A 14,339-nucleotide genomic window follows, 5' to 3' on the forward strand; every position below is an offset into this window, starting at 1 on the left:
CTTTTTCAATTTAATTACTAAAAACAAAAATTATCGTGACAAATTTTAGACCACTAAATTTCTAAAATCCTATGATCTGAGTTAACAATTGACCAGCCTAAATAAATTACATATATAAAAAAAATAAATTACATCTAAAATAAATAAATTAAACATACGGATACATACCCGGATGGCCGGGTATGTATAGGGTTTCACTCAGAAGCAATTTGCCGAACTCAGAAGCAACACACAGATTCCTCCTCACTCTCAGAGTCTCACTCACAGAAAAACCTCAGAATATCTCTTCCACTCTCTCTCACACACGCTCACGAACTCACGGAACGGGATACTGAAAAGCCACGAGATTGATTATGGCTGAAGCCGACGGAGGAGGGGACGCCAAAGCACCGTTAAGCTCTTCCATCCCTTCCGGAAAGGACACCACCTGGTTTGATGTCTCGTCTCTCCTCCATCGTGCCTGCCACGGTCCGTTCCTCTCCATATGTGGTTAATTCTATTCAATTGCTGTATGGATTCCCTTTTTCCGGTGTAAACGATGAATTTTGCTGGGGAATATTTCAATGTATATGTATGTTTTTTCGATGCAGCAAAACTAAGCTGAGAAATATTTTTTGCTGGGGAATATTTCAATGTATATGTATGTTTTTTCGATGCAGCAAAACTAAGCTGAGAATTAACTCGGAGACATATTTTTAGTTTCTTATGTAACTCCGTTCTGCACCTTCTTCTTTTTTTACCCCTTCCACGCCCAACTTGGTGTGATTGATTTAATTTTCTACTTATATGCGCTCGCTCAATTCCACCCCCATCCCCTAGAAAAATTAATAAGGACCGCAGCATCTTAATGATCCTTTTCTTGTAATTTATTTTACAGATCTTCGAAATGATGAACTCATCAATGGGGAGAATTTCAATCTGTTTGCTGCCATGTCAGCTTTAGAGGTAATACTACTCTTCTTTTGAAAGACCTATGTAATTACTCCTAAGGTATATTGCAAGTACGATAAGGTAGAGCTCAAGTGATTCAGGAAAAAAATGAGAAATATCAGCAATGGATGTCAATTTTATTTGGTGAGAAGAGAATGTCAATGCAGCATATTTTCAGGAAAAAGAATGTTTTTATTATATTATATTCACAATGATAAATAAAAGGTGATATTTCTTTTCTCATTTCATTAGAAGTTATGATGATATTGTTTTTAGAAAGCGAATTTACAATTATCATGTGACATGACACATGAGGCTAGAGAGTGTATCCTGAACATGCTCCTATTAATTGGTTGAGGCATGAGGTTTTATAAATGTTATTTTGCCACTTTTAGATGATTGATGCTCTTTAAAACTTTGGTTGTGAGCTGTATTCAGCTATCCTTGTGCCTCATTTAAACTTCAGGTATCGATATGTATTCAGCTATCCTTGTGTATTCAATATAAGGAAATCCACACCCGAGGACTATTCAAAGAAACTTTGGAGGATAGAATAGGTACATAAGATTTACTCATGGCTACTGCCCTAAGTCGTTTCAATTTGGGAGACAGTTTTTAAATAACTATTTTTCAAAAAAATGTGTGAAGAAAAATTATGTTATCATGTCAAAAGTGGTTAGAAAGGCACATTAACTTTAGTTATTTTCTTTGCTAATGGTAATTTGGTAATTTCATCTTGCTTCATCTGGTTTTCCTATCCTCAAATTGAATTACATTACATCTAAATGTGCTGGGTTCAAACTTTAATGTAGCACTAGCTTGCTATAAACTTGTAGCAGTGTAATTTAGTTTATTCCGGTCTTCTTTATTTTGTGATTCCTTATCTTATACTTTTATAATAGAGAAAAAAAGTACCAACAGCTTATTAGCACATCTTCTTGTCATTGGTATGCAAGAGCAAGACTACTTGTTCGTCGTAACTCATAATTATAGAGGACATTTTTTCCTTTTCATGTTAAATAGCATGAAACATGTAATTTAGCACGATCATAATAATCTCTGTAATAGGCTGTAGTTCCTACTCTATTGTGTTATGTTTTATTGATAAAATTTCTTTTTTTACCAGATAATGGACCCAAAGATGGATTCAGGCATTGTATCGACTTATTATTCTGTTGATGAAGCCATTGAGAATGGTGCTGCTCCTATTCCACTGAGCTTTGATAGAACAAGTGATGTTCAATGTGTTATTGATATAATGGACCATTTTCTTGCTTGTGAGGTATTGTTGCACATCTTCCAGGAGAATCAGTAATTCAGCAGCCATTCTAGATAGCAGTCTATAAATGGTTACGATTATACTCCTCTTACTTTATTTTCTATTGATGCAGGCAACATGGCATAAAGGAGGTTCGTTAGCGCAAACAGTGTTTTCTTGCATCTACCTCTTGAGGCCTGAGAGAACATCATCTCATGCCCTGCTGCATTCTTTCTGCAGAGTTATACGTGCTACTTGCAGTGCTCTTGTTTCAGCTGTTTCAGAGGCACGCACAAATGAAGTAAAGTACTTCAACGAATCTTTGCTCATTATTTTCTAATTATACTCCTAGTACTTCAATATTTTGGCTATTGTTTCATAAGTACATAATTGAATCTTCAGCTCTTTTTCTCATGGGGATAAAATTGTCAGAAGTATCTCGCTACCTCATTAGCCAAAAAAAGAGTAAAGTTGTATGGGGATTGGGGGTAATTGTTTCAGCACTGTGAGCTGAAGCGCTTTTGAGTGTCAAGAGGAATACCTAGAGAAGGTATGGTATAGGCTAGGTTTTGACTAGCTTGGTAGATGTCAAATCATAATGAGCTCCAAGCCTATTTTGTATCAGATTTAGAGATGGAGTTCTATCATCTCAATAGGATGATATTTATATTTTGAGGGAATAGGGATGACTCGTACCTTTTCTTGCCTTTATTCTCAGTAATAAAAATTCTTTGTTTCTAATTTTATATTTTAGAAGCTAATACATTTAGCCCTTTTTGTGGCATCTTCTTCTCTCATATCATAAACTACCCAATAGGAAGAGAAGCAGGATATTGGTACTGGAACATTATTTTGTGTGTGTCTACTGCATCATTCTTTTAGTCTAAGTTACAGCCCTTTCTGGTTTTTTTTGGTATCATGCTCTGGTCTCCAATTTTTCACCTTCTGGATGGGTTAAAGATATGGTATTATCAGTCTTTGCTTCTTGTTTTCAGCAGTGTTTGTGGCCTGGTTATCGGTCCTTGTATTATTTTCCATCTTAAGTGTATTAGACTTTCAGAGTGTATATTTTTAATTCTGTCTAATAACAAAGTATGGTTGTACAGGAAGAAGATATTTTCACCATGGCTTATGGTCTACCATTGAAGGTCAATGGAGATGAAAAATGTTTATCAATGATACATGCAGTGGATGAAACACTTTGTCGACAACTGAAGGCATGTAAAGCACCAGTGTCGAAAAAGACGGTTCTCGAAGGTATGGACCTCACATTTCTTAGTGATTTTCAAGAACTATCAGAGAATTACTAGACTTCCAGTATGGTTTTGTACTGGCTTCTCAGTTTCCCTGGAAATAATTGTATATATGCAAATTGGCACACTGAGCTACTTCTGGCATAAGAAACATATACAAGAATCAGAATTATAATAGTAGTATGCTTTTTCGAAATGGTTGAAATAATTTAACCAAACTACTATATCTAAGTTTCATGGTAAATTTGGTTGCTTTGTGCAGATGTAGAGCCCCTGCAAACTCATCTCGATCTTGAAGAAGGCTTTTGCAAAGCAGTTTTGTGCCGCATACGTTTTCGTAAGGTCTTATCTTGTATTATCTTAATTACCAAGTCCATAGTATTTCCTTATTGTGAATGTGAGATGCATTTAGATGCTTTTGAATTTATTGCACATTTGCACTAGAATGCTTCATTAAGTGCCCCATGATGGATTTAGGTGCTAGCCATACCTGTTTAGTGGCTGGCTCCTGGGGAAGAATGGCCACATGCACATGCCTGTCATGCCCCCAATGCTCTTTATAAGTTACCACATAAACTTGTTTTCCTACCATTTTCCTTTCTTCCATGCCATCAGTATGTTGCCACATTGAAACATGTGGTAAGATGTTCTTTTGTCCTGAATTCTTTGCTTTTGTCATATATGTTTTTCAAGTATTGGATTTGTTGTCCTTTTGTCTCATCTGAAAATATTGCTCTTTCCTTTCCTAATGTGCTCTTTCGTGTGTTCAGCACTTTTACCATGTACTGACATGCTTGAGGAAACCCCAAGGAAGAGGCTTGGAGTTAGCAAAGAAACATATTATTTCCTGCTTATCTGAGCTAGATTCCATGCTTAGAACTGAGGAATTTCTGAGAGACAACTCTGCATGTGGAACTGTCGAAAATGAAGATGAGAAAACAACTGCCTCGGGTTGTCAACCAGTTGGTTTCGATTCTACATTAAACAGCAGGTCAGCAGCCCCAACTCCACCCCGTGCAATTAAACTACTAAGCTGGAAAAAGGTTGGTTTCTGTTGCTGTTATTTAACCTTTTAATCATCCATTCCAGACATGGAAATAACTTTGATATATTTTTCTCTTCTGTTTCTGTCAGGCAGTTGATTATTTCAGGAAGCTTCTGCATGATCTAGATGTTATATGTTCCTACTCATTGGATCCTGTTTTTGAAGGTGCCCTGCGCTTTGTGGTTGATGTGCAGAAGTTTCAACCAGATTTGGTTGCTCGAGCTCATATGCAGGTTCGAATCTGGCACTTCTCTTCTTCGTAATTTTGTTTAAATATTGATATTTTGATCCCAATATTTATAACTGTACCACTCCGAAAGAATAATAAAAATAATCATTAATTTATTGAGAGGGTTTCTTACTAGATAAGGTACTAGATAAAAAATGTCCAAGGCTTGTTGAAACGTTCTTACTGAAAAACATGGTTAAGGGAACATATATTGTGCAGCATTAATGCCAAGTATTGCATGGGTTCCATAAGTGCTTGTAACTAAAATCTAGAGTCCAGCATAAAGGAAGACTAGGATCTTGACGGCACAAGATAAGCAAGTACAATCAGAATGTTTTATCAGATGACTGCCTGCTAAACTTATAGCTATGGCACAGTTGTTGGAGCAACATCGAAGATATATGATAAAATGAATACTTGATAAATATGTGATACATCGGGTGGTGGCAAGTGCATAGTATGGCTGAAAGTTGTTATCAAAAGTAATGCCTGTCACCCAAACTCTTTCAGTAAAGCCAAGCTCACTCTCTCTCTCTCATTTGCCACTTTCTGCAAATATCTTGTTTAAAACTGTTCTGGAGTTCTGGAAATGGAAACCTTTCAGGCTCTACACTTTTTGCCTGCCTGTTATGTGGAATGCAAGCTCCAAATACTCCCTCAATGGCTCTGTCCCACTTTGAGTGAAACATTTCCTATTTGGAATTTATGCAGTTGTGCTTTGTGAGTTGAGTGGAGAGAGAATAAAGTAGAGATAATGAAGTTTCCATTTTAGGAAATGTGTCAATAAGAGTGGGACATCTGAAAAAGGAAAATGTGTCACTTATAGTATGGTTTTGCTGTCTCTTATTTGGACTACCCATCCGAAATCCCCTAGTATCTACATAACTTGAAAGTTATCTAGAATCCTACTTAGGGTCATTAGTTTTTACATGGAGCACAATTGCATGGTGATCTTGAAACAGGCCTTTAGAACATTTTTTGATGGAATAATGTCAGTGGAGATGATAATGATCAGATGATCTCATGGAAAAAAACAAGAGAATGTTGGTCAAATTAATACATACTATTAGTAAGTGGTTCTTGATGGTTGGTTGCACTGTTGCAGGTATATGCATTGACATTGTTTCGTCGCCTTTTACATCTGTGGTTTTTTTATAGTCCTTCTGGAACAATTCATAGATTGCTGTAACTGAAACATGGAGAAAGGCTTTAAGAATGTGACCTAAGATTTCCTGTAATTGCTTATTCAATTGTGTGCGCTCCTTAATGAATCATCTTTGTAGTAAAGGATGGGGGATTGCGAGGTTCAGTGTGGTACTTTTACAGAATGAGGCTAATTTTTTTGGAACACGTTCGTACTCAGACGTTGGAGTCTTTAGGTGAAGAAAATTGTCTTGAAACCAATCTACAAATTTGCAGGTTATGACAGACCCCTGCTGTCTGACTTAACGCTACTAAGTGAGCCTAGCTACAATTTAGTCAGTGTCCCAGGTTTAATTTGGGTGGTGGTCATTGCCTCCCATTTTTTTCAACCTTGGTCCATAAAAGTAAATTTATTGGTCAAGGATTTGTATAGAAATATACTGAGCATACTCAGCCAACACAAAAAGTGGCCAACTCAATACAATGATGCAAATGGACAACTTAGAATGTCCCTAAGCAACAAAAACAATGGAATAAAGCAAAAGTGCCTTAACTAACCAAGTGAGAATGTGAAATTTGTCTTCTTAAAATGCCCCTAAGCAACATAAGTCAATGGATTTAGCAAAGGTGCCTCAGTTGAACATGAATGCTTTCAAATGTTCATGATGCCTATGCAGATGCACATTGATTATGTTTGTACTATGTGGAAGAAGATATTAATTTAAAATACTTACGTTTGGGTTTATGAATTGGTTCCTTTTTATGCTCTTGTTAGACAATATATAATATTCTTATAAAGAGAGATCTGTTTTACTTATATGTGGTGGATTCATGATCCTGCCATTTTATTGAGACTTCTTTCTAAATAATGATTTATGCCTTATATTTCATTTTCTTATTGAATCTCGTTTTTGAATAGCGAACTTTAATGAGTTTCGGCCCCTTTGTTTTTCATTCATGCATGATATATGTTAGTCTTCAATAAGATTGTCCTTCCGCAATTCTACTGATTATTGATTAAAGTCGTATGCCACTATGCCTTATGCAATGTTTCCTAACGCGGATAGCTAATGAACAGCTTCTGCTGGTACAAGATGGGAAGCTTTATGGACGGGAATCTTTATTTGCTGTCATATGCAAGGCTGCCCTATTACCTGAAGGCGCAAGGAATCATGATATCCAGAAGAATGAGAGTGTTCAACAACTAGGGCAGGTAGAGTGCAACTTGTCTTCCTGATAAAGCTTTCCCGTGTATTAACAAATACTGCTACAATCTGAAGTTTAGATTGTATTTTAGGAATTTCTACTACATAACCAAGCTTCAAAAAGTGTTGCATGGGCTTTTAAAAATAACACACCCCCCCCCCCCCCAACAACACTGTTAGTCTCTAAACTTTAGCTGAAAGCATACCTTGTCGATGCTGTTACTTATCACTTTGTTCCTTCCCATATTGGCATAATATGGGCTTTTATAAATATCTTTCTCCTCAACCTTGTTAGCCTCTAAAATTTAATGAAAACATACCTTGTTGATGCAGTTACTTACCACTTTGTTCCGAGTCCTATGTACAAACACTGCATGGCAGAGGCGTAAACTAGGGAAGATCTTACAGGATTGGCGAATAATATATGTACAGGTTTGCTGATATTCACAATAAAACTATAGATCACAATGTATTGGTTCCATGAATCTGCTGTTTTTTTCCTTGTATTGTTTTTGTATCCATGTTCCATTGTGAATCTTACCTTTGGTTCATAACTCCTAGACTTGCAGGTTGTAGCTAAGTTATGGTATTCCAGAAATGAAAGCATTTTATCTGAAGTTTTGGTTTATTTAGTTTGAAGTGGTTGGTGCCAAGAAGAGATAGACATTTCTTTCCTAGAGTGGGTTAGTTGGAATAGGTGTATCTGAAGTTCAGAACTGATTAGATGCAGGTGTGATAAACAAGTTGACAATGATTGTTGTTGAAATTATCCAAATCCTGGGGTGTCCAACCTGAACTAAATCGTATTCTCTACCATCTTGATGTATAATTCAATAAATAGCAATGTTGGCCTTGTTTAATGTATTTGGTTGATGACTAGAGTTAATGCTTCTTCAGCTTCACAGCTTTATCTGATTGATTACCTATAATTGTGGCTGATTAATATTTTGTTTGCATTCTTCTCAAACAGCTTGAGTTGGCTTTTAGAAAGGAGTTTGGGGAGACTGCAAGCACTTCAGTTGAACAGGTCGATGTCTGCATATTTGTGATCATCATGTCGCATGTTATTTTCTGCACCAGTGCATGCCCGTTCTTTGTTGTAGTCTATCAAGCTTTTTAAGAATCAACTTGCATGTCCTTGAATCTTTTATTCCCTTCTTGCAGGACTTGTTGTTAAAGGTCTGCAAACATATCCTCATTTGGGTAGAGGAGCAAACATACTGGATAGCTTTACGTTTCCTTATGCTTGGCTTTGAATTAGAGCTATATTCAACTGATGAATATTGCATGGTATATTGGTACATTTATGTCATCCTGATCAAGCTAGCCGAGAAAACTCATCTCAAAATAATGCTGAGCAACGATTCTAGTGAGTAAATCCAAAGATTATCTTCTTTTCATGTCACATCATAATGTCAAATATTCACTTTTCGTATGAGCTTTATCAACTCTTTTGCTTCATGAGCAGGCCGACGGAAATCAAAAAAGAAGAAAGATTTTGTAAAGGATGTTGGCAAAGACTATCAAGTTCCACCTGTGGTCCTGTTCCTTCAGTGCTACATACATGTTTCGCAAGGTCTTATGATGGTAATTATCCTCTTGTAGTATGTCTTATATGTTATCTCAACCCAGTTAATTAGATCAACTAATTCTTTATATGCCTGATTATGTTAGACATCTATTAGAGTGAGTATGGTGTATGGATTTGAGACTGAGTAACAGTGGTCGGTTCAATCAGACGATAGCTTAGATGCTGTTATCATCAACTGTATATATATAGATTGACGCTAATCTTTAATTATGTTACATGGAGCTATGGTCCCCTTGTGTATTCATCAGTGGACTCTATGTTCTTTAACTTTAAAATATAGATTAATATTTGCTTAAATCAGAACCTGCTCTAAATGGCAATGCTATGTACCAGAACTTGGGTGTAGGAAACCTAAATATTATCATTAGGGTGTGTTAGTCCAAGTTGAATGACTTATCTTTTACAAAAATGATTATTAATTGCACACTAACTGTTCTGATTCTTATTGAACAGATACTAATGAAAAAATATATGTATTAGTTTGTGTAATAATGAAATCTTTTACATTCAACATATATTAATGATGCCATGGTAGGTAATTAGCATATATCAATTTTATAAACAACAGCATGCTTTGGGATTTGGACTTTTGTTGTGGGCCTAATGGGCCCTATAAAGATTACAATATCTACCAATTGGTGTGTTATTTAGTCAATCGCAATTTATAACCCGATTTATCATAAGTTTCAGTTAAGTATTGTTGATCATTAGTAACTACTTACTTTAAAAAATAAGTTAATTTTTATTAATTTTGAGACGCTGATGTCGTCTTTTATTTGAACTTTTAAGCGTTTAATAACTACTCATGATTAAACTAGTACTTTATACTTTTCCGTCTCATTTTACATGATATTCATTTCATCCCATAAAAACGTGTACTTTCTAATTTTGTCAGTCCTATAAAAATGTGTATTCCATTTTGTGAAAGTTATATTAATTTAATAATGTATGTCCCACTATCAATAAAATTACTATAACTATCATTCTCCTCCTCTCTCTTATTTTACCATTCCCGTCTCTTTCTCTTTCTTACTCTACCAATTTTGTCTTAATTTTTGTGCTATACTCATTGCCCATATTTTTATGATACGAAGGGAGTTCATTTTTCCTTTTTGGTTATTTCACTCTAAATGACATATTTTTTAAACTGGAAACACCACTCCTATTTTTAATCACTCTTATATTATCCTCTTTTGACTACTCACAAAATAACACTACATAAAATCTCGTGACGTAAAAGAAATGTTCTCGTCTCTTCATCTTTCTTACTTTACCAATTTTGTATTAATTTATGTGTTATACTCATTGCCCATATTTTTATGATACGGAGGGAGTACATTTTTCCTTTTTGGTTATTTCACTCTAAATGACATATTTTTTAAAATGGAAACACCACTTCTATTTTTAATCACTCTTATATTATCCTCTTTTGACTACTCACAAAATAACACTACATAAAATCTTGTGACGTAAAAGAACTGTTCCACGTAAATTAGAACGAAGGGAATAACATCTTCTTTCGGATAAACCTGACATTTCCACTTAAGATGGAGGTGCAAGTACGATTCTACAATCATTTAATTTTTAAAATTTGGTGTTTGGTGGGTGACTTGTAATTGGTGATGTATTAGATAGACTACAACCTAGCATTTGTTTAATTTGAGGAACATGCTTTGAAGACCATCTTAACAAAAGACTGTCAACGTGCCCGTTTGATTAATAATTTTGTAAGAAACGCTCGAAAATATTAAATAGATATATAGTCCATTCTTCTAGATGTTTTGATTTTTACTTCAACCACTTCTTATACTCTGAGCAAAAAGCATATTTTGTGTGCGTTCTCGATTTGTTCAAGTAAAACACTACTCCCTTTTTTACTTATAATTGACCAATCAAATAAAAATCCACTGAACCGATAAAAATAAATTAACGAGCACCTCTAGGCTCAAATATAAATATAAAGATAAAAGTTGTTTCGAATTTTATTTGGAAGAGTTATTTAATTTCTTAATTTTTTGAATTTAATGTTTATTTTGATTTTAAATTAACCTGGGAAGTACTCCCTCCGTCTTCCATTAGGAGTGTCATTCCTTGACGGCACGGGTTTCAAAGAATGTTAAGAAAAGTGAGTGAAAAAAAGTTAGTGGAATAAGAGGCCCACTTGTATATATTAATTTTAAATGAAATATGAGTGGAATGAGTTAGGTGAAGATGAGACCCTATTACTATTTATGGTAAAATTGAACCGCAACTTCTATTCGCGGACAGACTAAAATGGAAAAACGGGATTCCTATTCGCGGACGAAGGGAGTAAATAGTAGTAGAATTTTGAAAATATGAAAAGTAAGTACTGCTCCCTCCGTCCCTAAAAATTTGTCATTTATTTATATTTTTGTCCGTCATAAAAAATTTGTCACCATTTCACTTTGACTATTTTTGATAGTTGAACTCACATTCAACTAACTCATTCTTACTCATATTTTATTATAAAACTAATATATAAAAATAAGATCCACATTCCACTAACTTTTCAATCCACTTTCTATTACATTTCTTAAAACTCGTGACGGGTTAAATGGTGACAAATTATAAGGGACGAAGGGATTACAATTTTTCAGCATTATTCTCAATTTTTTCTAGGTATTCTTTTTCTCAGTTTTAGGATTCTAACATACTACCTTTGTCACTTAAAAATAAAAACTATTTTCATTTTAGGTCGTTCCTTAAAAATAGAAACATTCTAAACTTTTTATTTTAAGACGTGGACCGCACAATCCACTAACACTATTTTCACTATTTTATTATCTCTTCCTCTATTACGTTACCCATTGATAGGATGAATTGTGCTCCGGATTTCAGTTCACTTTGTGCCATAATGATAATATTTATATGGGTAGATATGACTTTTGGTGTTGAAATGGTGAAAATCTGCAAAGAGCACATAAAGGAGGCGCTGCTAGAAAAGAAGATGAAAAGAAGGATTTCCGCAAATTGACGAAGGATGACCAATCGGTTTCAGGTGCCCAAGCCAATGAAGTTGGCCAACCTGTGAATGGGTTCCAGTTGTGGCTGCATAGAGTAACATGCTTCTCGAAGACTGCCTGTTCAATCTCAAATTACGAGCATTATTAATCTTATGGTGACACACACATTCCTTCTAACTTTGATTAAACTCCTAGAGTTTGGAGGATATCTTGAGAAAAATGCCTAAATTTTAGTTGAAATTTTAAAAAAAAATTGTTTTTTGGTTGAGATTTTATACATACATATACAGGGAAGTTTTGGAGAAAATATCATAAATGCTATTGTGAAAATTTAGGATCATAAATTTATACATAATTTTTATAATAAAATTTAAATCTTAATTAGCATTAAACAGAATAATGAGTATTTTTTATTTTCTGTTTTTTTTCTCTATAATAAAATTTGTGTAATGTGTGTATTTTGTGTGTAGTGTGTGTATTTCGTGTGTAGTTTGTGTGCAATATGTGTATATAGTGTATGTAATGTGTTTATTTTATGTATAATGTGTGTGTAGAGTAATGTGTGGAGTATTTTTTTATAGTGTATAAAGAATTGAAAAGAACTTGATTAGAAAGAAGACATCACCTCACCACTATAACCACTATAGAACATTATCTATTTTCATTGTTGGTTGCTTATGGTAATAAATTGACATGTTTGTATTGTTGTTTGTGTTCTAAAGTTATTTTTATGATTTTGTTGCATAAATAATGTATCGACATTCTTACTTCAGCGGGGTATTATTGTTGAAAACTCGTGCCTAAATTTTTTTTACATCTCTTTTAATACCGTTCAAACACTCACATTTTATTAAAGGTTAATAGTTACTGAAAATTATTTTTTTAATTGTTCCAATTATACACGCAATATTGTATTAAAATAAGAAAGAAAAGGAGAAAGTATTTAATTGAATACTCTTTGGTTCCTTAAAAATAGATCAATTTTGAATAAGCACTAGTTTCAATATGTAATTGTATATGGATTGAACAATTAAGAAAAAATGAAACATCCTGATTTAATTTTCCAATTTTAAACTTCACGAATATACTAGAATTTGACCAAACTTTATGATTTAAATAGCTATTATCCCTTATATTAATTTAAAATATATGCCACATTTTTTTTATTCTTCTTCCGTGTAATGCATAACCCTATTTTTCTTGATTTCTTAGAAGCATCAATAAGTGGCTCAATCGTTTTTCGCGTTTGCCCTTATATATGTACAACTTATAATATACTATGATCAGATATTTTGAGGTTAATCTGGTGACATTTGTTGTATCTTCAATTTCCTTGATTTAGTGAGTTAACAAACTCACAAATATAGGTTGTTGTGTAACTTTTTTGATATCGAATTAATAGTTTTTAAAGTTACAATGGGAAATGACAACCCAGATTAAAATGACAACTGAAGAGCTGAGAGTTTAACTGTCAGCGATGGAGTGTTCAAAATTAAAAAAAGACTCTCGGTCCAGAAAATCCTCTAGACACTGGGTCTAGGAACTCAGTTTCTTGAGCTACTTGTCGTTGGGCACACAATCACTACCTTAACCCCCTTTCGAAACCCTCAACCCGCTTTAGCTAAAAGATTAGTACAGGGAAGCATGGATCGAATCCACATGATCGCATGCTCTTATTTATAGTGGATAGAGCTTCTAGACTGTTCATGTGTTCCCTATTTTGCCCTCCAATTTGATGCTGCTCAGTCTAGTAACTCTTCCTTCTTCCGCTAATTTTTCCCGCCAGCTTCTCCATCCAGGCAATCTTCGTCTTCTTCCTAGGGCTGGCGATTTCTCTACACACCTGGCTTATAAAACCTTGTTAGACCCATGAAATCACAGAATTTTACCCCATAACCAATGCATGAAATTAGCCTTATCAACAACCTACCACTAATGAGGACCTTTAGATTTAGGAGCAGATTCAACTTAGCTTGTGTCATGTGACAGGCTTGCTTTCCTATGTGTCGCAGATTGTTTGACTATATCTGATTTCGTATTGCAAATTACTTGGAACCATATGCGGTATGCCTAGTTGCTTGCTTATGTATCGTAATTGCTTGCATAGGTTGACATTTTAACTAAGGTGTCACCATAGTGCTATGATTTCGTATCGTAGATTGCTTGGAACCATATGTCGAGTTGCTTGCCTATGTATCGTAGATTGCTTACTTATGTATTACAGATTGCTTGCCTAAGTCACGATAGGCTCGAATCGAAGATTTTTTACCTCGGGCATTTACCAATCTATCACTAAATAAACTTGCAATATGTTGGACTCCAACGGCAAAATCCTCATTGTTGGTGATATCATCCTAATACTATTAGATTAACTAATTATATTAGGAAGGCACGGTCAGCTTAATTTGACCAACATCTTACCTTAATATTTGAATATTTGATTGAGTATTTTACAATATGCATATATGTTGGGTCGCATTATTAATCTTATTGTGACATGCACGTTCCTTTTAACTTTCATAAAAAATGACTAAATATTAGTAGTTGAAATTTCTAAAAGATTCTTTTTCGGTTGGGATTTAATTGATAATGAGTTGAGTGAACAATAATTGTTAATTTACTTAATTTGGAGTTAACAAATTAAAGGCAATATATATACTAAGTACCAATTGCATAGTATATGCATAACCAACACTTACAG

At 34.4% G+C, this 14,339-nt stretch overlaps 1 protein-coding gene across 1 annotated transcript; it reads left to right on the plus strand.

Annotated features, from left to right (window-relative positions):
• The first annotated feature begins 209 nt into the window (after positions 1–209).
• On the plus strand, positions 210–8,668 carry LOC125195084 (N-alpha-acetyltransferase 35, NatC auxiliary subunit). Its single transcript, XM_048093284.1, has 13 exons — positions 210–468; positions 878–945; positions 2,057–2,212; positions 2,322–2,489; positions 3,295–3,445; positions 3,704–3,783; positions 4,212–4,484; positions 4,576–4,719; positions 6,937–7,071; positions 7,397–7,495; positions 8,034–8,090; positions 8,228–8,432; positions 8,532–8,668. The coding sequence occupies exons 1-13, from the start codon at positions 354–356 to the stop codon at positions 8,666–8,668; spliced, it is 1,788 nt and encodes a 595-aa protein (XP_047949241.1). The 5' UTR covers positions 210–353.
• The last annotated feature ends 5,671 nt before the right edge of the window (positions 8,669–14,339 follow it).

Source organism: Salvia hispanica, chromosome 6, assembly GCF_023119035.1.
Source record: "Salvia hispanica cultivar TCC Black 2014 chromosome 6, UniMelb_Shisp_WGS_1.0, whole genome shotgun sequence".
Lineage (NCBI taxonomy): Eukaryota > Viridiplantae > Streptophyta > Magnoliopsida > Lamiales > Lamiaceae > Salvia > Salvia hispanica.

What these genes read in the sequence shown, in the direction of transcription:
- LOC125195084 (XM_048093284.1), top strand. Translation starts at nt 354, where the DNA reads ATGGCTGAAGCCGACGGAGGAGGGGACGCCAAAGCACCGTTAAGCTCT. An exon ending in CTGCCATGTCAGCTTTAGAG is followed by an intron (nt 946 to 2,056) that starts GTAATACTACTC and finishes TTTTTTTACCAG; the next exon opens with ATAATGGACCCAAAGATGGA. An exon ending in GAAAAAGACGGTTCTCGAAG is followed by an intron (nt 3,446 to 3,703) that starts GTATGGACCTCA and finishes TGCTTTGTGCAG; the next exon opens with ATGTAGAGCCCCTGCAAACT.